The 26762-nt window shown below is 37.7% G+C and overlaps 1 protein-coding gene and 2 non-coding genes across 3 annotated transcripts; all 3 read right to left on the minus strand.

Annotated features, from left to right (window-relative positions):
- Positions 1–358: 358 nt before the first annotated feature.
- LOC145633334 (small nucleolar RNA R71) lies at positions 359–463 on the minus strand. The gene has a single exon (XR_014112666.1). It is a non-coding gene; the product is annotated as a small nucleolar RNA R71 (small nucleolar RNA).
- An 8051-nt stretch (positions 464–8514) lies between these two features.
- On the minus strand, positions 8515–8621 carry LOC145633292 (small nucleolar RNA R71). Its single transcript, XR_014112627.1, has one exon. It is a non-coding gene; the product is annotated as a small nucleolar RNA R71 (small nucleolar RNA).
- Positions 8622–18905: 10284 nt separating this feature from the next.
- On the minus strand, positions 18906–19673 carry LOC145632841 (uncharacterized). Its single transcript, XM_081685173.1, has one exon. It carries the CDS (start codon positions 19671–19673, stop codon positions 18906–18908), a length of 768 nt encoding a protein of 255 aa, XP_081541299.1.
- Between the last annotated feature and the right edge of the window lie 7089 nt (positions 19674–26762).

Here is a 26762-nt window from a genome sequence, read left to right on the forward strand (position 1 = left end):
AGGAGTTAGGCACTCCGGGTGAATACAAGTATGAGAGCGGGATTGTTCCATTATTAATCCCGGATAGTGACTTTGAAATAAAGCCGAAAATGATAACTTTGATTGAAAGGCGACAATATAGTGGTGGAACAAATGAAAGTCCCCTCAATCATCTTAAGGAGTTCGAGTAATATTTCAACACGATTAAGGTGAACGGGGTTGCACAAGAGTTCATAAGGCTCAAGATATTTCCTTTTTCTCTAATTGGAAGAGCTCAAGAGTGGCTAGACAAGGAAGTAAAGCATAATTCCTTGACAACTTGGGATGAAGTCAGTAAAAAATTCCTTTCCTAGTTTCATCCCTCAAAAGAAAATGGTTGAGGCAAGAGATTTAATTCAAGGTTTCAAGCAAAAGACTAGTGAAAGCTCTATGAAACATGGTTGAGATATAAAGAGTATCAGCGCGAGTGTCCTCATCATTGAATCCCCACTTACCTAATCATTCAATTTTTTTGTGGTAGTTTGAGTCCTCAAGGGAGGTCAAGTCTTGATGCCGGAGCCGAAGGCTCAATCATGAACAAGACCGAGGAAGAGGTTGTTGATATTATTGAGGATGTAGTTAGACACTACATGGAATGGCAAGATGGTGAGAAAGAGCCGACAAACAAGAAAAGCACTACGGGATGCTTAATTAATCAACTCAATGCTATCAATAATTTGTCCATACAAATTTCGAATTTAGGGAAAGTGGTAGTATCTATCAAGGTTAATCTCGAGAGTGCATCTTTACAAGCACCAATTATTCCCTCCCAAATTAAAGGAAGAGGTACATCTCCTTACCATAACACTCTTCCTACTTCTTGTTGTATGATTAGTGATTGTTGGTTTTGTGATCCATGTGGAATGAATGATCATGATGCTTCTTTTTGCCCTAATATCTCTTGTGATAGAAATGATGAATATGATGGATATGGGAGTGAGAATGTGAATTATGTTGCTAATAATGATTTTAGACCTAGATTTAATATTCATAGGAATGTTGGGAATATGAATTATCACAACCATGGGAATTATGATAATTATAACAAAAATAGTGGTTATGGGAACCAAAGAACCCAAGGGTTTCGTGTTAACTATAAAAACCATGGTTGTAATGGTCAAAGTCATAGCCAAGGGTATGGGGATCATGGCCAAAATCAAGGTAGGGGTAATTGGAGTAATCAAAGTAGGTGAAATTTTCAAAATAATGCTCAAAGAGGTACCCCACTCGGATTTTTTACAAAGGCCTAAGGCCAATGTGATAGTTTCTATGATCGACCTTCTTCATCTAGGAGTTGGTTAGAGGATGTCATTGAGAGCCAAACCAAGGTGTTTAATTCTCATATAAACCTTAGTAATGAGAAGATTAATGACATGATGACTGATAGTAAGGGGTTAGAAAACCAAATTTCTCAATTGGCTAGTATGTTGAAAGAGATTACTAATCTTTCTTCTTTGACTTCACAAGGCTTAGATCCAAAGAGTCCAATGAGTGCAATTGTGACTAGGAGTGGTAGGATTCTCGAGAGTGGAGTTTCTAAGAAGAGTGATGCGAAGGAAAGCCCTAGCAAGGATCTTATTGAGCATGAGGGAGATGAGACTCCTTTGGTTGAGAGAGTTTTTGAGGAAAAAGTTGAGAAAGTAAAAGAAAAGGCGAGAGAAATTATCAAGCCTAAGCTCCCATACACTTAAAAGTTTAATCAAAACAAATAAGATGAATAATTTGGCAAGTTTTTAGAGATGCTTAGGCAACTTCATCTTACCCTCCCATTCACTGATGTCATTGACCAAATGCCGAATTATGAAAAATTTCTTAAGTAAATCTTGAGTGGTAGGATAACATGTGATATGGCGAAAACGGATAGTTTGACCGGAAATTGTAGTGTTATCATAATGAACAAGATGCCACCTAAGTTGAAGGATCCCGAAAAATTTTCCATCCCTTTTTCTATTAACAATACACAAATTGATAATGCCTTGTCTAACCTAGGAGCTAGTGTTAGCCTTATGTCATACCTCATATATCATAGACTTAAGCTAGGAGAACTTTCACCTACCAACATTACCTTACAATTAGCCGATAGGTCCATTAAAATCCCAAAAGGTAAGGTTGAGGATGTTCCCTTAAGGGTTGGGAAATTTGTGATCCCGGTAGATTTTGTTGTGCTTGATATGGACGAAAATTCCAACATCCCCATCATTCTTGGTAGACCATTCCTTGCAACATCGAGAGCTTTGATTGATGTAAAGAGTGCTAAAATTTCTCTAAAGGTAGGATACAATACCCTTCTTACTTCTTTAGAGAATTGTATGAGAATCGAAATTTTAGATGACATTGTGAATTCCATGCAAGAGTACTTGCTCACCTCTAATGATCCTCTTAAGTGTGTTTTGTTGAACAAATAAAAGATAGGTGAGCATGGCAAAGAAATGTATTTCCTTGAAAGAGTCATTAATGAGAGCTTGGAAGAAAGTGATGAGAAATTGTGCATGAAGATCTCAAGCCAAGAAGCTTTGCAAGCAGCTTCAACAAAATAAGGTAAAGGTGTTCCAACAGTGGAGCTCAAACCTCTACCATAACATATTAGGTATGAGTTCTTAGGCCTAAATTCTACTTATCCGGTGATTGTTAGTGCATAATTGATCAAGAGCTAAGCTCATGAGTTAAGTAATGTTTTGAGATGGCACCAAGGTGCTTTGGGATATACCATTGATGATATAAAGGGTATAAGCCCCGTTTTATGTACACATAACATAACCCTTGAGGAGGGCACTCTTCTTTCTATTGAGAGACAACGAAAACTACATCCCCAAATGGGGGAAGTAGTGAAGAAAGAGATTACCAAACTTTTGGATGCGGGAATTATATTCCCCGTTTTGAGTTCTAGGTGGGTCTCTCCCATTAATGTTGTTCCAAAGAAGAGCGGCATGACCGTCGTCGAGAATGAGAGAGGTGAGCTCATTCCGACGAGGACAGTCATGGGATGGAGGATGTGTATAGACTATAAACGTCTAAACACATCCACCAAGAAAGATCATTTTCCCCTTCCTTTCATTGATCAAATGCTTGAAAGACTAACGAGGCACAAGTTCTATTGTTTTCTTGATGGTTATTCGGTATTTTTCCAAATCCCTATCAACTTGGATGACCAAGAGAAAACAACCTTCACTTGTCAATATGGAACATTTTCTTATAGGAGAATGCCGTTTGGCCTTTGTAATGCTCCCATAACATTTCAAAGATGCATGATAAGTATATTTGGAGATATGTTGGAGGAGGAGATGGAGGTGTTTATGGACAATTTCTCCGTTGGAGGTGTTTCATTAGAGGCATGCCTTAAAAATCTTGAGAAATGTCTAGCAAGGTGTGCGAAGGTGAACTTGGTATTGAATTGGAAAAGTGTCACTTCGTGGAGGAGGGCATAGTCCTTGGCCATAAGATTTCTCACAAGGGTATATAGGTGGACAAAGCAAAAATTGAAATTATTGAAAAGCTTCCACCTCCGGTCAATGTGAAAGGAGTGAGATCTTTCTTAGGACATGCCAGGTTTTATAGAAGATTCATCGAGGATTTCTCACTCATTGCAAAGCCCCTCAATGATATTCTTCAAAAAGATGTCGAGTTTGTATTTGATGATAAGTGTTTGGAAGCATTCAATAAATTGAAGAAGGCACTAATTTCTAATCCCAATGTGCCAAAACATCGAAAATATTTCAAGGAGAAATTAGATGCCCCAACAACCCATCCTTGAGGTGGAAGTTTTTAATGTACGGGAATCTATTTCTTGGGTCCTTCTCCTTCTTCATATGGGAATCAATATATTCTTGTTGCCATTGATTATGTGTCGAAATGGATTAAAGCCATTGCTTCACCAACAAACGATCATAAGGTAGCAATGAAGATGTTCAAGAAGATAATTTTCCCAAGATTTGGCATTCCAAAGGCGGTCATAAGTGATAATGGATCTCATTTTGTGCATAGTTCCTTCCGCAAAATGTTGAAGAAGCATGGAGTTAATCAACGTTTCAAACTCCCCTATCATCCTCAAACTAGTGGACAATTTGAGGTGTCTAATCGTCAAATGAAGTTGATTCTTGAGAAGATGGTAGGAAGAAATAGGAAGGATTGGTCAGATGAGCTTGATGATGCTTTGTGGGAATATAGGAAGGCCTTTAAGACTTCTATTGACACCACTCCTTACCGCTTGGTTTATGGGAAGTCTTGACATATTCCGATCAAACTTGAGCATTGTACTCATTGGGCTTATAAGAAAATCAATTTCGACTTGGCAAGCGCGGGTGAGAAACGTTGGCTTAATCTCCATTAGTTGGAAGAGCTTCGTTAGAAGCATATAATTATGCAAGCATGTACAAAACTCGTACCAAGGAGGTGCATGGTAAGCTTGTTTAGAAGAAGGAGTTCAATGTTGGTGATAAGGTGCTCCTTTACAATTTTAGGATAAGATCATTTCCCGGGAAGTTAATGTCTCGTTGGAGTGGTCCTTTTGTGGTTCAAGAAGTCTTCCCCAATGGTGCAGTTGAAATCTCTCCTTTGGATTTCTCAAGGTCTTTCAAAGTCAATGGCCATAGGCTCAAGTGTTACTATGATGGAGTTTTCGTTGGAGTTATTCATAATATGACTCTCTTTGAACTGCCTTGAAGGGTGGAGAACGTCAATCTAATGACGTTAAACAAGCGCTTCTCTGGAGGCAACCTGATTTTTTAACTTTCTTTCCATATCCCTTTTATGATTTTTTTTTCTTCTTGTCAATTTTATACTAACCTCTTTTCTTTGCTATTTGCGATTTAGGTAACTTTAGGAAGATGGAGGAGGATTTCCAAGAAATGTTGGTAGAAAATTTTGAAATTGAAGTCTCTTTGAACTTGTTGGAAGGATTAGGAAAATTACAGGTTTGGTGGGTTCAAGTTGGTGGGCACATGATATGTAGATGTTGAACCCACTGAAATTGGGTTTAGTTCCTGCCCAAGTTAGTGTCGATCATCATCATGGATTTTGTGTGCACCATATTTTGATCAAGCTCGAGGCAACCCAGATGTGCGCGGGCGTGCACGACTGGTGTGGGCGTGCAGGATGCCTTCACGGGCGCGCTAATGACAAGCGCGGGCGTTTTAGCCTGATGCGCTCCCGTTAAGCGTACTCCTTTCTCTTTTTTTTCACTCTCCTATCTCTTTTATTTCATTTTTCTTTCTTATTAGTGTTCAAGCATTCTCTAATTTTATAGCTATATTTCAGCATATAATCATCATTTTTCACCTTTCTTTGTTGATAATTATTTCAAACTTCTCATTTTTATGCTTTGGATTTATTTTCTCTCTCAAAAATTGAAAATTTGGGTATTGTTGATTGGGGTTTTTTAGCTTTGCTAGGTTGGGATTAATTAGCTTAAGTTTTGCTTAGTTCTGCATTTCATTTCAATTAACACTAATTTTTTTATTTTTCTTGAAGTTACTAACGTGTGTATTTTGTTATTAGAAAGAGATACGAGGCATCCAAGTAAGTGCTTTAATTGTTTCATTGATCTTATGATGTAGAAATCATGTTTAGGTTGTTATTTTGATTCCTAGTATCATGTAAGGATGCTTTTCTTAGTATGATGTTTAGGGTAAAGAATAAGTTTCTTGATTATATTAATTATTATTTCTATGATGCTTCCTATTTTCTTTCTTAATATCATGTTGGTATTATGTAAGGGCTAAAGCTTTTACATTCAATAAGTGACATGCTAGGGTTTGTTATTAATCTTGTTAGTATCATGCCTAGGATCTTGCTATTATTATTATGCTTTATTGTTAACATGATTATTTTTATCCTCGGGTTTGTTTGTGTGTAGGTTCGAGTTCAAGGTCCGAGGTTTGTGGCAAATGCACAATACTCCTTGCACAAACAAGCTACTGCCCCTCTTGCTGAACTCTTACCATACACCACTCCATCTCCCTATCCTACACCACACTCCCCTGCTCCCTCAATTCACCCAAAACACCTCCCCTACTCCCCTGCTCCTCATGCACTCCACAACAACAACACAATACTAGAAGCAACGCTGCCCTTCTTCCCTCACCTCACAACACAACCCCTTGTTCTCACACCCAAAAATTTGTACCTCCCTCACTCAAACACCACGCACACCAACAACCAGCAATCACCATCGCAACTCACAGCAGCAAACCCATTTCAACCACATCCACCCAATAACAACAACAGCAACGCAACTAACACCATAAACTAACCTCACCTGCTACGCCTCCCATTTCGCCACCAATCTCAGCCAACTCGCAACTCGCCAGTCGCCAAAACCACCGCAACTCCACTTTCGCACTCAACCCCTACACCAATCTCCGCCAACCCAGCAGCTCCAATGGCCGCAGCAACCATACTCATCGCGACTAACACTAGCACCTTGCGGCCCCTGCTATTTCCGACCCCTACTCTCACCATTTGCAAACAATCAAACCTCAATTAAGGTCTAATTTGATTGAAGCTATTCGCGGTCGCGCAACCCTATCAGAAGGCGCACAAATGGAGTCCAAATTCATATTCGAGACAGTAGCATTTGCACGACGTCTTCGCGGGCTCGCAAATGTCGGTTCAATCACGAGCCTCTCACTTGATTTTAATAAAAATCGGTGGCCACAATTTGATGCTCGATTATAGTTGATGATGGTTGATGATGCGCTTATGGTGAAGAAGATCAAAGATAAGAGTAGCCACGAAATGAAGGGAGTTTGTGGGATTCGTGGGTCTGATGGGATTTTCGGGGGTTTTTTGGTTTTATGTTCCTTTTTATTTTCTTTTTTTTATTTTAGTTTTGTTTTTATTTATTTTAGTTGGTTTTTTTTTTATTATCTTGTATATAAATCCCCTTTTAGAGTTAATACTCTCTCAACTTTGAACAACCATTTTCTTAATTAGTTTTAGGAGAGCTTCTCTCTCTTAGGTTTAGATTAGATAATTTTTAGAGAGAGAAAGTAGATTATTGCTCAATTTTCTTCCAAGTATTCAACTTTTCTCAAGTTTAATCTTCAATCAAGCAAGAAATCAAGTTTTCATCTTTCATTAATCATATCTGTAGTAATCTCTAATCATTTCTTTTAGCTTTATTTATTTACTTTAGTGTTGCTTATTTTCATTATTCTTATTAGTTCATCTAGATATTTTTTATTTTATTATTCTAAATCATGTTTTGTTTTGTGTTTCTTGAGTTTATTTCTAGTTTTGATATTATGTTTAATCTCTCTTCTCTAGGCTAATTTCTTAGCTAGGGGAATGGGGTGGAAAATATGTGTTGATATTGGATGAATAATGATGGTTGGATTGAACTCATGCCATAAATTGATGAAAGACATGATTTTTGATAGCTTGAGATTATTGTTGCACTTTATTTGATGTTTTCTAGTTTAAATGCATGAAAGTAATTTGAACTAGATTAAGATCATCTCTATTTTAATGATTGCATGAGAATGAGTTATTAAAGTGGAGTTTTATGGATTGTGCTTCTTTATTCTATTGATTTGATTGTAACTAATAGGATGCATGAGATTGATCCTTATTAGTATAACCTTTTTCATTGATTTGCCTAGAATACTGCATGAGAATGAATTGTTTAGGTAGAATCTTGTGTTCTTTGGCGTGTTCTTCGTGATAATCATTATTATTCCCCTATTTCTAATCATATTTCACACCCCCGTATCCTTAGCGTCATTTTCTCTTGATTTTAATCATTATCTTCTTTGCTTATTTGTAGTTTTAGTGCTCTTTATTCAAAAACCAACAAAAACGATCCCATTTTTACTCTTGCATTAGTGAAAATTGATGTTGAATTAATGAGCTTCCTTAGTGGTTCGACCCTTTACTTGCCACTAACTAGTTTGGTGTAAGTTTAGGTATTATAAATGATTAATTTTAATAGGTTAGTAGTTTAACGACTTATTAAACCCGCGATCTAATTTTGGCGCCGTTGCCGGAGAAGCGGCTTATTTAACATTTATTTTTGCTATTGTTAGTCATTTTATTTGCTTTCCTTTCTTTTTGTTTTGCTTGTTTAATCCTACTTGTCAATTGTAATCGTGTGCTTAGCTTTGTTGTATTCAAAGAGATATGGAAATACAAGAGGATGATCTTCTTTTTAGGGAGTTTGGAAATCCGAAAATCTATGAGCTCACGAGTGGTATACTTATCCCGACCACCGAGACTAATTTCACAATCCATCCACAATATGCTAGAATGGTGCAAATTGAGCAATTTTCTGGAGGTGTAAGTGAAGACCCCATTGAGCATTAAGACAGATTCCTTGAGTTGTATGCAATGATGCAAACAAATGCAGTGAGCCAAGATTACATTCGTATGTATCTCTTTCGGCAATCTCTCACCGGAAGAGCAAAGAAATGGCTCAATCTTTTGATGCCCAACTCTCTCACCACATGGAAGGAAGTTACGAAGGCCTTTCTCAAGAGGTTCATTTCCGATGAGCAAACCGCAAAAATGAGGAGGAAGATAGCTTCCTTTGAGCAAGAACCGGATGAAACTCTTACGGAAGCATGGGAAAGGTTTAAGGATTTGATTAGAGTATGTCCTCATCATGAATTCAACCATAATTTTCTCATGAGATTCTTTTATGATGGCTTGGAGCCAATGTCAAGGACCAATCTAGATGCGGGTGCCGGTGGCCAATTGATTAAGATCCCGCAAAGCCAAGTTGAAGCTACAATTTAAGAAGTGGCTACTAGCTATTCTTGGGGAAGCCAAAGAAGGTCCCAAGGGAAGCAAGGAGATATTTATGAGTTGGAGATAGTCGGCCAACTTAAGCACATAGTTGAGTTCTTGAATGAAGGTTTTTCCAAGTTGAACTCAAGTGTTGGTTTATGTTCAAAACCTTCACAAATCATTGATTTCTCATGTGCTCGTTGTGGTAGGGCAGATCATGATGCATCCTATTTTAGAGAGTTCAATATCAAGCATGGTGAAGTTTTGACTTTGAGGGAAAAAGAGTTTGTAACCCAAGCTCAATCCCAACAACTTCAACAACCTCCAAGGCAAGAAAACTCCTACCCCCAAGATGGACCTCTCTTCAATCCACCAACCCAAAACTTTTCCTACCTTTCCAACCAAGTAGAGAATTCTCAAGATCTAAATCATGACCTATGTCCTCAAGCGTATGAAGAAAAATCCCCATCCAACCACACACAAACCCAAATTCTTCAACAACGTCAAATTATCACTCAACAATTCCAAGAGATCAAATCTCACAATGAAGTTTTTGATTCCCAACTAGCCAAAATTTCTTCTATCCATTTAACATAAAACTCCCCTTAAAATCATCTACTAACCCTTCACATACTTATCAACCCGAAACTTGCAAGGAAGATAAGGTTGAAGATGATGTGGTTGAGAAGAAGGTTCAAGAACAAAATGAAAAGCCATTTGATTTTAGTGAACCAAATAAGTTTGAAGGATCGGTTCCCTTTCCTTGTAGGCTAGTTGAGAATGTTTTTTTGAAGAGCCCTAAGGCGGTGAGGGTATGAAGAGTTGATGTGGTCGATGGTGTGATGGCTAATGAGAGCTTACCTCCATGTGATGATAAGGTGACAATGAGGTATGATGACTTCCTTAAAATTCCCGCTTAATTTAAAGGCTCTCTTGAGGATGGTGAGGTTTCCCTTCCTAATATTGAGGATTCCAAAATCGATCCCCCTTTTAGAAGGAAAAGAAAGAAGAGAGAAAATAGAAGAAGAAACAACAAGAAGAAGAAAAAGAGAAAAGATGAGCCACCTTTGGCTCTTGATTCATCCCCTCCTTTTCCTTGGTGATGTGAGACCTCAAGGAGTGCTAATTCTCAAGCTTGGGGCATCTATTATTCAATCCTCAAGTTGATGAGGGTGATGTTCTTTAATCCACCTTGAATGAGGTGAAGGGTCAAGCTAGATACCATAAACAAGCGCTTCCCGGGAGGCAACCCGGAGGATTTCTAACCCTTTTTCTCCCCCTCCTTTCTTTTTCTTTTTGTTTTATTTCTTTGTTCTCTTTTAATGTTTTCTTTTGTGTCTTGTCTTGCCTTGTAGGTTGCTTTTTGGAAGTTTGGAGCGGAGTGACATTTGGTGAACTCTATTTTATGCTCCTTAATTCTTTTAAGCCTACCTCCCGGTGAGACCTTTCTTATTTTTACTCTTTTACTCTTTTACTCTTTCTTTGAGTGCTTAGTTTACGACTAATTTAGGAAGAAGTTGAATGGTTCAAGGATGTTTACTTTTGGTTCTATGGAACCTGGGATCGTTGATGTTGTTATCGAACGATCACTTGTATGACGATTGGGACTAATTTGGATTTTATGCCTCGTTTGTGAACCTTTTTTTATTTCTTCCTCTTTCTTTTGTTTTGTTTTCCTTTTTTTTGTGACAAACATGACTATGACAAGATGAAATGAATTTGTTTTGGAATTCTCTCATGCATTTGGAATTGATTGCTTTGATAATGGGCCAAAGAATGTTTTTCTTCCTAATTGATGATGGCCTACACGGTTTGAGAGTGCTTATGGTCGAGATAGACAAATTTTAAGCTAAGGTAGCTGGTTTAAGAACTTTTAAGGACGTTTGAACCCTTAGTTCACGGAAAAGTGGTAAGATGGTGTTGCTCTCTATAGTGGATATGAACCTCTTTAGTTGGTATATATTTGCTTACTTCCCATCCCTTGTGAGGTTTAAATTGTTCAAGCCTTCATCAATTTTGTTGAGCGGCGTTTAGGATCCTTGACTATGCATATATTAATCCTTGTGTTGTCCTCTAACTCCTAAGATCGTGACCAAGCAACTCTAAAGGAGGAAAAGGGCACCCCTTTTCTCATTTTTCTTTATCTTCTTTTTGTTTTGTTACATATTTTGTTTTTATTTTGCATTTGCTCCTCTTGCTAACCCTTTGAGCCTATTCCCTTTCTCAATTATGAGCCACATTACAAACCTTATGATCTTTTGTTTCCCTAACCCTTAGTTTTGTGAAGCATTTTGGTTTGTGAGTTTGTTTTGTGTTGTAATGAAAATGAGAAAGTATTATGCTCTTTTTACCAAGCAAGAGAGTAAATTGTATATATTGTGTGTAATAAAGCTGATGCATCCTAGAAAAAGCCATCCATAGTTAAAAAAAAAAAAAGGAAATGACATCAAATAAGAGTTAAAAAAAAGGGTTTCGTTTTCTTCCCTAAGTTAAGCATTGAGGACAATGCTTCGTTCAAGCTTGGGGGGAGTGTTTCTTCGTCTTTGTTTATATCAAGTGTTGGTGTTGAGTAAGCTTGGGGGAGATGGCATTATTGGTATTTTTGTTTGATGTTTGGTGACTTCTTGAGTTTGTTTTTGAGAGATGGCCCCTCTTTTTCTTCACTTAGGAAATATCACCAAAATTTTCAAATTTTTACCGCGCCTTAACCCTTTGCCTTACTTTACAACCCTAGTTAAGACCCTTAGACTTTAGAAGGGTGAGGTCAAATTCCGGTGGAGGGAAATAGATTTCAACCCTATGGAGAGAGTATTCATATTTGAGATGTCGGGATGATCCACTAATTCCATAAATTAAATCTTTTTTCCGGTTCCTTCGTGGAATCATGAGGAGCTTAATAGGGGGTGATTTGAAGCTAGTGAAGAGATCGTGGACTGTCTTAGATGGGACTAGGGAGGAGAATGAAATCACTAGTTCTCTATGCTTAGCTTAACTTTGTCTCTTTCAACCATGAGTATCTTAGAACGTTTTTCCCTCATTGAATTGAGAAAGGTGAGTATTCTTTAGTGCATTTCTCTTCGTTTTGAGTCCAAATGGAGTATTTTCCGCCTTTGAGCTTGATTGGTTTTCCTAAACCTTGCCATGTTATGTTGGTCATGATTGTGTTTGCATTTTGTGTTTTCTTTTCTTTTTCTTTTTGTTTTGCCTTGGTTTTTGTCTAGATTTGTGGGTTAAGCTCTTAGGAAACCCTCACGAGAGCACACTCGTCCTCTAGGGCGATCTAGGGGTTTAAAGGGCTTTTCTTTAGTTGCTAAAATTGGTCGTGATTCCTACAAAAGTGAGTTAGTGTATATTCTTTCTCTTTTTAGTTTTTCTTGCTTGAATAAATCATTCTCCCTTTCTCTTGTGTTTCGTGTTAATTTGCTCGAGGACGAGCAACAGATTAGCTTGGAGGGAGTTTGATAAGTGACGTTTATATCACTTCTAGGGTGTTTATTGGGTCGTTTTCCAGCTTATTTTCCGTATAATTTCACTCTTTTTAGTCCTTTATTTCTATTATTTTCTTATTCTTGTCTTTCGTCTTTTATTTGAGTGTTTTGGTTATTTTTAGCGTTTTTTTTTAGTTTCTTTATTTAATTAGTTTTAGTTTATTTTCATATTTTATTTTATTTTATTTTATTTTATTGTTTATTGTTTATTTTTATTTTTTTTAGTTTTATTTATTTGTCGTAATTTTATTTAAGTTTATTTAGTTTATTTTTATTATTTATTTTCTTTTATTTGTCTCGGATTCATCCTTGGGTTTGTTAGTTTGTGTGTAGGTTTGAGTTCATGGTCCCAGGTTTGTGGCAAATGCACAATACTCCTTGCACAAACAAGCTGCTGCCCCTCTTGCTGAACTCTTACCATACACCACTCCATCTCCCTATCCTACACCACACTCCCCTGCTCCCTCAATTCACCCAAAACACCTCCCCTACTCCCCTACTCCTCACGCACTCCACAACAACAACACAATACCAGCAGCAACGCTGCCCTTCTTCCCTCACCTCACAACACAACCCCTTGTTCTCACACCCAAAAATTCGTACCTCCCTCACTCAAACACCACACACACCTGCAACCTGCAATCACCACCGCAACTCACAGCAGCAAGCCCATCTCAACCACATCCACCCAATAACAACAACAGCAACGCAACTAACACCACAAATCAACCTCACCTGTTGCGCCTCCTATTTCGCAACCAATACCAGCCAACTCGCAACCCGTTAGCCGCCAAAACCACCGCAACTCCACTTTTGCACTCAACCCCTACACCAATCTCCGCCAACCCAGCAGCTCCAATGGCCGCAACAACCATACTGAACGCGGCTAACACTAGCACCTTGCGGCCCCTACTATTTCCGACCCCTACTCTTACCATTTGCAAACAATCGAACTTCAATTAAGGTCCAATTTGATTGAAGTTATTCGCGGCCGCGCAGCCCTGTTAGAAGGCGCACAAACGGAGTCCATATTCAGATTCGAGACAGTAGCATTTGCGCAACCTCTGCGCGACGTCTTTGCGGGCGCGCAAATGTTGGTTCAACCACGAGCTTCTCACGAGATTTTAATGAAAATCGGATGGCCACGATTTGATGCTCGATTATAGTTGATGATGATTGAACGATGAAGATGATCGTTGATGATTCGCTGATGGTGAAGAAGATCAAAGATTAGAGCAGCCACAAAATGAAGGGAGTTTATGGGATTCGTGGTTCTGATGGGATTTTGGGGGGTTTTGGGGTTTTATTTTCCTTTTTATTTTATTTTTTATTTTTTATTTTTTTTATTTTTATTATTTTTTTTTTTTTGCATTAGCTTGTATATAAATCCCCTTTTGGAGTTAATACTCTCTCAACTTTGAACAACCATTTTCTTAATTAGTTTAGGAGAGCTTCTCTCTCTTAGGGTTAGATTAGATAATTTTTAGAGAGAGAAAGTAGATTATTGCTCAATTTTCTTCCAAGTATTCAACTTTGCTCAAGTTTAATCTTCAATCAATCAAGAAATCAAGTTTTCATCTTTCATTAATCCTATCTGTAGTAATCTCTAATCATTTCTTTTAGCTTTATTTATTTACTTTAGTGTTGCTTATTTTCATTATTCTTATTAGTTCATCTAGATATTTTTTATTTCATTATTCTTAATCAGGTTTTGTTTTGTGTTTCTTGAGTTTATTTCTAGTTTTGATATTATGTTTAATCTCTCTTCTCTAGGCTAATTTCTTAGCTAGGGGAATGGGGTGGAAAATATGTGTTGATATTGGATGAATAATGATGGTTGGATTGAACTCATGCCATAAATTGATGAAAGACATGATTTTTGATAGCTTGAGATTATTGTTGCACTTTATTTGATGTTTTCTAGTTTAAATGCATGAAAGTGATTTGAACTAGATTAAGATCATCTCTATTTTAATGATTGAATGAGAATGAGTTATTAAAGTGGAGTTTTATGGATTGTGCTTCTTTATTCTCTTGATTTGATTGTAACTAATAGGATGCATGAGATTGATCCTTATTAGTATAGACCTTTTTCATTGATTTGCCTAGACTATTGCATGAGAATGAATTGTTTAGGTAGAATCTTGTGTTCTTTGGCGTGTTCTTTGGCGTGTTCTTCATGATAATCATTATTATTATTCCCCTATTTCTAATCATATTTGACACCCCCCGTATCCCTAGCGTCGTTCTCTCTTGATTTTAATCATCATATTCTTTGCTTATTTGTAGTTTTAGTGCTTTTTATTCAAAAAATAACAAAAACGATCCCCTTTTTACTCTTGCATTAGTGAAAATTGATGTTGAATTAGTGAACTTCCTTAGTGGTTCAACCCTTTACTTGCCACTAACTAGTTTGGTGTATATTTAGGTATTATAAATGATTAATTTGATTAGGGTAGTAGTTTAACGGCCTATTAAACCCGCGACCATCGATAAAATTGAGTCGTAAAATCCGTGTTACGGGTAAAACCGTATTTTCATATAAAACACTTATTTTATTCCAAGTAAAACTCATAAAACATAATTATAAATCCTAATTCCTTTAAGATTTAAGAGAACCTTCTAGATGATTCTAGAAGACTATAATCAATCCTACTAGCTTTAGGAATAATAATTAATAATAGGCCCTCCTCTAGATCATTGGGCCGCATATAAGAACCAAACCGGGCCCAGTTTAGTATTTTGTCCATAACTTCCTCATTATTCATCGAAATTCGACTTATAATATATTGTTGGAAAGCTCTTTTCGAGCCCCATCCAACTACACCATTATTGGACCCTTGTCATGGACCAAACTGAACTGGACTGAATATTTTCATAAAGTAGAGCAGGTTTTCGAAAACAGAAAGAAAGATTAAACTAACCGCAACATTAGACTTTTCACACTTTCACTTCATTCGATTATAATTTGGCCATAACTGGGTTTGGTTTTGGGGAGACTCAAATGGGTGTCTACAGAAGCAAATACAAAACATTACTTATAATAATATTGGTAATTTAATTAGCTCCCTAAAAAGAGGTAATTAAATTAGATTAAGTATGTGTATATGTAACCAATTGACTGTTGGTGTAGAATTGTAATGGTGATTAAGACTACACCTGGTAGGAAGAATCGCGTGTTCGATCCCCCGTAACAACAATTGGGAGAGGACTGAAACCTAACCATCTAGAACTGATTCCCGAATTCAGATTAACCCAACAGGTGAACTGGATGAAACACAATATATATATATATATATATGTGTGTGTGTGTGTGTGTGTGTGTGTGTGTGTGTGTGTGTATAAAGTAAATAATGGCTGATATAAAAACATATACATAAGTACTTGTAATTTAGAATCAATTTATTTACAAACCGTTTCGTTCAAGGCTTCTGATAGTTCCTGTCACATGTCTGTTATCATGATTATATGAAATCTTTTTTTTTTTTTGACATCAAGGAAATCAAATAAGATTAAGTAATAAAGCTCCTGAAGTTGCTTCTGCAGACATTAGCTCGTTGATGTGCATCTTGAACCTGGTCCCTACTGACCTTCCATACTACGCAAGTGTGGAACTTCTGTGCAGATTTCCAAATATCCTTAATTGTCCATAAGGTATTCATATCAGGTTCATTTCTTCTATCCAAGACGTTCACAAATTTACACAATCCGTAAGTAGGAAGATGTGGAAGTGCCCTTTGTCATGAGCCCATTTGATTGCCTTTAAACAGGCTAGAGCTTCTGCGTGAAAACTTGAATGTGCTTTGCAGTAATGGCCGCCTCCCTCTCCATCTTTCTCTCCCCGGACTCGTATCCAGCCCAGACCCGCGTTACCCGTCGATTTCTGCCACGACCCGTCAATTTCAATAGTCACCCCTTGCTTGCTCATCTGGGTGTGCTGTAATTTGTATACAATCTGTCCTATAGTTGCATACTCAAAGCCTGGAGGTCTCTTATTTCCTGTATATTTTCCTCTATGATCTTCTGGTTGAGCTCTGAAGATATCTAGTTCTCTTTTGGCTTTCTCAATGTGGCATTTTAGATTAGTCAGGCCTCCATCCTCCTCTCTAAAAATCTTCCCATTTCTATTGATCCATAGTCCCCATAGAATTACTATGAAATTAGTAATCCGAGTACTATGAATACCATCCTCGCTATACAGTAGCAGGATATGGCTTTTAACCCATTGACTTCCACGAGTAGGTCCAAGCGAATCTGAATGAAAAAATAAGGTGTTCTCCTCCCATATGCTTCTAGCAGTTAAGTAATCTAGAAAGATATGAGATATATCCTCCTGCTCCTCGCCGCATAATTCGCATATCAAGCTCACCTGTATCCCCCTGTGGTGTAAATTTGCTCTCACAGCCAGCCCATTCATCACTAGTTTCCATAAAAACAGACTCCACTTTGGGGGAATATTAATTCTCCAAAGGATTTTGCAAAATTGTGAGTCTAACCTGTTGCTATCACTTTCCCATTTTGTGCTTTGAAGGAAAGCATATCCTGTTTTTGTCGTGTATTTTCCATACTTGTGATGGTTCCAGTAAATCAAATCATCTTGCCGTTCATCAGATAATTCCATATCTATAATTTCCTTGGCACTATTTCGTTCAAACCTCTCCCTGATGCTCCCTTTGTCCCACCTTCTCGGATTTTCTAAAATTAAGCTGTTAACCTTGCCTGCTCCAACCCCTCTCAAGACTTGATTCGAAGCTAATTCAGGTACCTTGCCGTTAACCCAGTTCATACTTGCGTATTTAATCCTCTCACCAGATCCTACCTTCCAAGCGTATCCCTTGATGAAGGTATTAGCAACCTTTTGAAGTCCCCTTCTTCCCCAAGATAAATTGGGTTTATAGAAAGAATGTTGCTTTCCAGTATCGAGAGGGCATGATTTTTTGTTGTAAAGAATATGAGATACAAGCAATTGGGGATTACAGTGCATCCTTTGTACTTGCCTGAAAAGCATTGCATCATTCAAGGTTGAAGTCGAGCGAATTCCCAAGCCCCCCATTCCTTTTAGGAGTTGGATGGTATCTCTTTTGATCCAATGCATCCCTTTTTCTCCCTTCGAGGCCCAAAAGAATCTTGCTATTATTGAATCAATAGCGTTTGCCGTGGCGCCAGGTAATTTGAAACATTTCATAACATGGGAGGAAATGCTCACTAGCACTGTGTTAATTAAAACTAATTTTGCAGCTTGTGAGAGTCTCAACGAGTTCCATTGCAGTACTTTTGTGGAAACCTTATCCACCAGGTACCTAAAATTTTCCGCCTTTTTGTTCTTAAGATCAATTGGGGTGCCAAGATGAATTCCCAAGTCTTGCCTATACTCCATTTTCAGGATGCTTTTGAAATTTTCTTTCTCTAATATCGTTGTCGAGGAGCTGAACTTCACAAAGGATTTGCTAAGGTTTAATTGTTGACCCGAAACCTTTTCAAATCTAGCAAGCAGGTTCCCAATATTCTCACAAGAAGATGTAGTGGCCTTAAAAAAAATCATTGCATCATCTGCAAAAAATAAATGGGAGATGGATTTTGACCTTCTAGCTACCTTGATCCCTTTGATCTGACCAATGTCTTCTGCTAAAAGTAGCATCCTAGAAAGGATGTCCATGCAAAAGAGAAAGAGGTAAGGGGAAAGGTGACCCCCCTGCCTTAAACCACATTCGGGTTTAAAAGACTCGCTTACCCTTCCATTTATCAAGGTCTTGTACGAGACCGTAGTAATACACTGCTCTACCCATTGGACCCATTGTCTAGGGAAACCATATTTCCTTAGAATTTTGATTACAAAAATCCAACTCACTCTATCGTACGCTTTAGACATATCGATTTTAACCGCCGCCATTGGGGCTCGAATTTTAGTGTTGTTAATGACGTGAGTCAATTCATGACTCAAAAGGATGTTATCTTCCATGTACCTTCCTGACACAAAGGCATGCTGAAACTCCGTTATTAGAGCCGGTAGTGTAGTCTTCATTCTGTTAACCATGCACTTTGTAATACACTTGTAAATGGTATTACAGAGGCTAATTGGTCGAAATTGCGTAGGTAATTCCGGATTTTCAACCTTTGGGAGCATGATTAAGAGGGAATTGTTGAATTCCTTTAATAAGAATCCCGTCCTGAAAAAATGTTGAACTGCCTCGACTACTGTGCTCCCAACAATATTCCAGTGTGCATGAAAGAATTCTGCTATTATCCCATCTGGCCCAGGAGACTTTAAATGGTGTATCGAGAACATCGCTTTTCTTATTTCTTGGCTTGTGAAAGGTTCGATTAATGCTGCTGCATCCTCCTCTCTAAGTGTAGGAAGCTCCATTTCTCGAAATAGCAGGTCGATTTGTTCTTCCATAATTCGGCCCTCTTGCCTTGGAGGAATGTAAACTTTTTTTAAAGAATTTTGGATTAACTCCGCAATGTTATCATGGCCAGTCACCCATTCATCTTCATCATTGCGCAAAGTGAAAACCTCCCTTCTTTTTTGCTTCATCTTTTCCCTGTTGAACAACATTTTTGAAGAGACATCTCCTTCCTTTACCCATTTCTCTTTTATCCTTTGTTGCCAATAATGAGAATTAATTGCACAATTGGGAATTATTTCATTTATTCCAGTTACATACTCCTCTCCTGCTGCTATGGTCGAAATAGCTTCTCCCTGCCTTGATAGCTCATTCGAGATAGCTCGCCAATTAACTCCCCAGAATTTTTTGTTATCAAGGCACCACTTTTTTGCTTTACTCTAAAACAATGCAGACACTTTGCTAAGCTAAACATACTCGACCCTTGTACCTCATTTTCCCAGCTGTCCTGTGCTATAGTTCGAATTGCCTCAAACCTTAGGCACCAACTTTCTAGTTGATAAGGCCGATTTGCTCTTGGTAAAGTAGGACTCGAGTCGTACACTATTGCTGCATGGTCCGAGGTAGTTATAGGCTCATTGAGTACCCGGCCTTCCGGAAATTCATTAAACCACTGATCAGTACAGAGAGCTTTGTCCAATCGTTCCATGACAAGCCCTCCTTCCAACCTTTTGTTCATCCAAGTGTATCGGGGACCCGAGCTTGGAACCTCTAACAAGTGATTTTCTAATCTCCAATCAACATAGGCATTAAGACCCCTTATAAAGGAAGAACCCCCTAATTTGTCTTGTAAGGTATCGATTTGGTTAAAATCACCAATAATAAGGCAAGTAGGAGTTAAAGAGAGTAAGGTAGAAATCTCATCCCATACTCGAGGTCTATCTTCTACTTTAGGCTCACCATACAAAAACAAAATATTACTACTACTTCCATTAGCATCTTTTAGGTTACAAAGGATAAAATTTTTAAAAAAGTACCACACAACTAACATCTCCTTGGTACCAACTAAACACCGCAAGCCCACCCCTAGACCCCTCCGCATTTACTCCACAAGAAAAATTTGGAGTAAACGTTTAAACTAAACGGCTTACATCATCAAAAGGCATTTTAGTTTCCGATAAAAACAAGAAATTAGGTAATTTAGAACTAATTAACCACACTAGATAAGGACGTGTAGGGGCTTGTGTGTCGTTTAGAACCCTACAGTTCCAAGAAACAATTCTCATTTGTCCATCGGGGGCTGATCCGGTGCAGCCGCCTCACCAAAACAATCCATCATCATTGTTTCCATAAGAGCTTGTTGAACTTCAATATCAATTTCATCGTCGTCACCCTGCGGCTTTGATGAAATCTTCTCACTTTTCCTCCTTTTTGGAGGACCTGATGATGCCGACGATGATGTGGTCGACACTCTTTTCTTTCCTTTCGCCTTTTTTACCCTATCCTCACGGACCTTGACCCCCCATTGTTTAGCCATGTCGACATCCGAGATCGCTTTAGACTTGAACTCAAACCCTGTTGTTCCATTCCCTCTCTGCCAAAGACTAAATCCGCCTTTCTCCGACCACCTATTCAAGGTTCTTCGCCTCTTCCTAGCAACCCAATCTGGGTCGAAAGCACATTCCCTCATAAGGTGGTGACCATGTTGCTGGAGGTGCTGGGTGAACCCTTGCGGCGTCGGATCGCCCATTGGTTAGAGAGTGAACTAATCTTCTCCCTGCTTCAATTATGTCTCTAGCATACGGCATGATTGGTTGAGAAGGCGGGGGTAATCGGGTCACTCTCGGTTGAGGCCTTGAATCCAGTAACCACATTGCCGGTAGAGGATGAAGAATTACCGGCGAGGCTCCCGGTCTGCTCTGATCTGTCATATCTTGCAAGAGCCCAGTAGCAGTTCTTTCGCTCAATTGATTTTGCTGGGTTGAAGCCCACTTTGAGATTCCCAAGGTCTGGAAGAGTGTTGGCCCATTTTGGTCGGCTTGGTCTGTCGAATTATGAGCCGCATTCGAGGATTCCCCTACCTCATAGGTGGAATTCAAGAACCTCGATCTTGTTGTGGGGGGAATGTTCGATTCTGAGTAGCAAGATAAACCCCCCATATTTCTTGTTAGATTTGGTGATGGGCTCCACCTTTGGAATTGACCTTGAAAGATTCTTGGTAAGTTGCCATTATGTTGTTCTCGAGTTCCCTCTTCTCGTTGATTTCCAGTATCTGGCCCACCATTGACTTGTTCTTGACGAGACGGGTAGAAATGGGCTTACGGGTCCCCCGTCAATCCATACCTTCTCCCTGGTGACAGAGATAGGTTTGGTGCAAAATCGACCTCACCATGATTCTGAGAATCATCATCCATCTTTTCATCCCCTAATAGAATACTTCCGTATCATTCGAGGGTAAAGACTGGTCGAACTCCGAGCCCGTTATGTCATTGTCTCGTTGGTGGCGCATCTCCGCGTACAGGTCTTCTGGTTCTTCAAGCCGCCTCAAATTGGCAGCGGTATTTCTGAAGATGTACCTATCTGGCAGGTTGTGGAGCATGTTAGTGTAATAGGGCTGATCCATTGGCCCGTATAACACCCGCAATCCACTCTGTTCTCTAGCAGACATTCTCTGTCGAAGGTGACGCCTAGCAACCTGGGAAATCAAATTGCACCTTTTTGTCGAGTGGCCCACCATGCCACATTGTTTACAAAACTTGAAGATTCCCTCGTACCTGAAATAAACCCAAATGACCTTCTCCTCAGTCACTGGGATAAAGCACCCCAGAACCAGAGGTTGAGAGAGATCGATTATCATCCTAGCTTGGAGTTCCGAGAACCTAGGTGCTCGATCACTTACTTGATCTAAAGTATCAATATGACCAATACGTTCAAAAATTCTACGAGCCCAATGAGAAGTTAAAAAGGGGAAAGGTAAGCCCCTTACCCAGAGTTGAGTCATTGCAAACTCAAAGTGTTGCGGCACGTCCTCTGGCTGGTATCGCCTGAAGTTGATTACCCTGCCATCGAATACCGCCGTCTGTTCCCTTATAACGCCCTGACGGTCCAGGTTGTCTCTGCATTCGAAGAGGAAATAAATCCCAATTTTATGGACTCTAATATCCCCTCTCCTTACCCACCTAGAATTTACCACATGTTAGGTTGAACATATTCCACCGAAGGTGGATTATGACCCACAAAGCTTCCAATTACACACCAATGGTAATAAATCCTATCATGTGTTTGATTATTATTGGTTGAGGGAACTAAATCCCCCATTCGAAAAACTCCATCTTGATTATTATTCTCCATTGACAGAGAATAGACAGAAAAAACCCAGAAGAAGGACTTAAAGAGACAAAATAGAAACTTAGAGAATTAAATAGAAGAGAAGAATGATTTGAAAGAGACTAAACCTTCGAACATTTATAACCAGAGGAAAGAATGTTTTGCTTGGAATTGGTACTGCATGTCCGACAAGTGTATTAATTGCTAAGCATGTAATGAACAAAAACGGATAGACCGGGGCTCTAGGATGAGAAATTGAAATACTCTTCACTGATTGGGTCAGCTCCTAGAATCTAAACAATCTTGATAAAGATTTTGATGTTGGGATAGGATAGAAGGTGGAAAGCCGTTCACCTTTGTACACAAGCAGAGGCAGAATTCAATGAAAGGGCGGCTGAGAAGGCTTGGCCAATGAAATTGCATGCATGCAAGGGGATTCCACTTACCAAGAAAACTCACAAGTCTAGTGAGAGAAGCTCTCAAATTTTAGAGAGAGAAATGCGATGATGCATCACCACGCTATTTTAGAAGATGATTATATGAAATCTTTAGTGTGTAAAGATTATTGTTTGACTTTTATAAAAGATTTGATTAATATTCTTAAATGCATAGGTAATATTTAGTATAGCATTTTTTGTTTGATACAAAGTATTATTCTTGTATAATTTTGTAAATGGAGTGTTCAAAAAATCTATAATTAAGACATTATAATTTTAAAAACTTGTGTGATTAGACTAATCTATTTACTTTTTTTAATTTTTTTTAAAAAATTGCTTATAAGGGTAATTTTGGGAGTTCAAGGACACTAACTTTCACTCTCACTCCCTCCCCTTAGGCTTATATAAAAAAGAATATTTAAATGTTATTTTAAACAAATTAAGCAGTCTCATTAAATATTATAGATTCCTAATATAGTGTATAGGGGTGATAACGAGATTGAGTTACTCGTAAACTATTCAAGCTCGATTCGTGGTGGCTCGTCTTGGGTTTGAGTTCAGCTCGAGACCTTAATGAGCCAAGCTGAGCTATGCCAAGCTCGGCTCGATAAGTTCGTGAACAAGCTCGATTATTTTTTTTTCTATATTAAAAAATCATGTATATAAATATATTTATTAATAGATACTTCCTCCGTTCTTTTTTACTTGACCCGCTTTGAGTTTTACACTATTCACCACCTCTCCTTTGACCGTCTTTTGTGAATGATAGGTAAGGAAAAATATATTCATATAATATCTTTTTTATTTCGTCTCAATAAGTACTATCGTAATATACAACTTTTATAATTTTTACTTGTGAAGAATTAAAGTTATTGATCGCTAAAGTTTTGCATTGGTAAACGTGATAAAAGAAACAGGTCAAGTAAAAAATAACAGAGGAAGTACTACACTATAATAAGTTAGTATATATATTTTCATTATTAATATAATAAACTCGTTGTAATATAAAAATTTAATAATGAATGATAAAGAAGACAAGTAAACTAGGGATAAGAATAAATCAAGGTTGTTCGTGAACAGTTCGAGTTTGGCTCGATCAACGCTTTGTCATAGCTCGACTCATAATGTTTTAAACTCGGTTCGAGTTCGAACAAATTTAAACGATTATGAGCCGAGTTGACCATAGTTTGGGCTCGGCTCGCTCGATTAGCACCCCTAATAGTATATAAGTGATGATTATTATAATCAAATTTGTCAGTCCCAATAAGTATTATGTACTTAAGTAGTACTCCCTCCTTTTTTTCATTTGTATTACTTGGTGACGTGTGGAGTTTTAGGAGAGTAATATAATATTGTGAGTAGGTAAATATTTTATTATAATAAAATGAAGATGGTGACTATAAAAGAAAAAGTATGTGAGGGAGAGTAGATATTATATTATATTAGTGGGGACCATGAAGGAGTGAGAAATGATAAATAATTTAAGTGTGCATGGTTTAGGGTTTGTTCGACAAAACTAGCTGTAGCTGTTGGCTATTAGCTTTTGAGCAGCTTTGAGCTGTAGAGGTAGCTAAGAGCTGTCAAGTAGTAGCTGTTAGAGGTCAGCTGTGTAAGGTAGCGGTTCATACTATGAATGTTCGGTAAAAGTAGGGATTGAAACTATAAAATACAGTCGTCATTATTATTATTATTATTATTATTATTATTATTATTATTATTATTATTATTATTATTATTATTATTATTATTATTATTATTATTATTATTGTTATTATTATTATTGTTATTGTTGTTATTATTGTTGTTATTATTATTATTATTATTATTATTATTATTATTATTATTATTATTATTATTATGACGTGTTATGTATCAAATGTTTGATTATTTTAAATATTACATAGTATAATATATATTGCTAATAAATAACCGGTTTAAAAAATAAGATAGAAAAAAATATTCCTCATAAAATGAAAGGAAAAAAAAAAAGAAAAAAAGATATGAATAGAAAATTTTGATATTATCGTTGACTGAAACAAATAACACTGAGTCAACAAGATAAAAGCATTAAAAAAAATAAAAAAAAATGGTTGAATGCTACTTTACAATTTCAAAAGCTATCTTTTCAAGCTTTCAACAACAGCTACTTAAAAGCTACCTCTACCTCTAACAGCTACTTAAAACACTACTTCACTCAACACTAATATTATTTTAAGGTAGTGTTTTGACTAGGTCTAAAAGCTAACAGCTACGTTAAAAGCTAATGCCGAACAAGCCCTTAAAGTTATCAAGTGATTCATTTGAAAAATAACGGAGGGAATACTAATAAAAAATATTGAACGTTATTACATCCAAATCAAGCAGTCCTAATAAAGTATTATAGAGTCCCAATAAATATTATTTGAATGTTATTGCAATCAAATTAGGGAGTCTTATTATCCATTATGTAGTGTTAGAAATCGTTCACTTCACCTTATTTTTTGTTGAACTTAAATTATTTTTATTGAACTGATATTTTTGTTGACCTTAAACTAATAATCCTACCTTTGTCTTTTTTTCTCAAAAAAATCTCACCTTTTTGAATTTCCACAATAATCCACCTTATACCCCCATCTTCTCAAAGTAGGTCATTTGACCTTTATATATATATATATGGGGTTGTTAAACACCGCCCTCGAATCTATAAGTACTGCCCACAAAATAAAATGCATTTTACAAATTTACCCTCGTATGTAAACATAAATTTACCCCACAAACATAATTTACCATCACCATCATTCCCTCTTCTCTTTCTTAAAAACATCACCACCTCCTCCTTTTACCACCAACCACCACCACCTCCTCTTCCCACCCACCACCGCCTCCTTTTAAAACCAAACTACTCGATCTACCTAATCTCAGTGAAAATGACGAGGAAGGACAAGGGGAAGGCGGTCATCGGAGAAGAGCAAGGTCTTTTTTTTTAATTTTCTGGAATCGGGCTCAAATGCCCAACAATTTCGAAGAACCTAGGCTAAAACGCCTAGTTTTTTTGAATAACCACCTGTTATTCGAAATTTCTAGACGTTTCATCCCAACCGCCCAAAAATTTCGAATAACCAAGTGGTCATTCAAAAGATCTAGGCGGTTCAGCCTAAGTTCTTCGAAATAGATGGATTGATAACCGTTGAAACACAAGAGCTTTGTTGCCGGAATAGGATGAAATATTGAAAATCTTGGAGGTTGTTACCTTTGTTAAAGATAAATGTTGGAGGTCCTATGTACATAATTAGCAGAGATATATACTTCATTCATGGAATTTCAGTTACATTATGTTGTTTGAGCTTAGGTTCTCCGCCTATTTCAGTACTTTTCTTCTCATTATTTTGATGTCACTTTTGCAATTAAAAAAGAAAGACAAGGCTGATGAGCCAAGGTCTCTGTGAGTTCATTGGAGGCCCAGAAGGTGTGCATTAGTTTTTTATTTTCCACGAGATAACGAATTTGATTTTGCTAAATTCAAATTATTTGTATGAATTTCAAAATTACAGTGGTTGGTGGTTGATCGTAATCGTTTGTGGCCGGTGAACACTAGAGAGAACGGTTAAAATTTTTATTTAGGGTGAAAGTGTTAAGATGAGGTAAAATTGATTTAATTTTATAATAAGGCTATGTACGTAATTTTAAATTATTTTGCGGGCGTTAGTTAGGGATTCGAGGGCGACGTTTAACTTTCCACACACACACACACACACACACACACACACACACACACACACACACACACACACACACACACACACACACACACACACACACACACACACACACACACACACACACACACACACACACACACACATATATATATATATATATATTGCAGTAACCAATAGTAGGTCCTTTGACCTATAACATGTTAAACATGTCTTTTTTTAGCTTCTTCAACCTTAAAGGTTCTTCCATGGCCACCACCCATACCAACACCCTTCCTTAGCCACCACCATACCAATTTTTTTTTTTTTTTTTTTTTTTTTTTTTTTTTTTTTTTTTTTTGTGTGTGCAGTAACCAACAATAGGTCCTTTGACCTATAACATGTTAAACATGTCTTTTTCTAGCTTCTTCAACCTTAAAGGTTCTTCCATGGCCACCACCCATACCAACTCCTTCCATAGCCACCACCATACCAAACCCCCCCGGACAACCTTGAAATGCCCTAAACCCGACCACCCTAAACCCGAAAACTCCTTAATTCAACCACCCCTTACCCGAAAACCCTTAAATTGACCACCCCTTACCCAAAAACCTTGAAATCCAACCACCGCAGCCACCTAGAAAACCCTTAAACTCGACTATACAAAACCCTTAAACTCGACCACCCACGAATCCCCTAAACCCGACCACCCATGAAACCCCTAAACCCTTAATTTTGCTACTCTTGTTTGGC

This window comes from Chenopodium album, chromosome 5, assembly GCF_948465745.1.
Source record: "Chenopodium album chromosome 5, dcCheAlbu1.1, whole genome shotgun sequence".
In the NCBI taxonomy this organism is placed as follows: Eukaryota; Viridiplantae; Streptophyta; class Magnoliopsida; order Caryophyllales; family Amaranthaceae; genus Chenopodium; species Chenopodium album.

What these genes read in the sequence shown, in the direction of transcription:
- LOC145632841 (XM_081685173.1), bottom strand. Translation starts at nt 19,673, where the DNA reads ATGCGGAGGGGTCTAGGGGTGGGCTTGCGGTGTTTAGTTGGTACCAAG.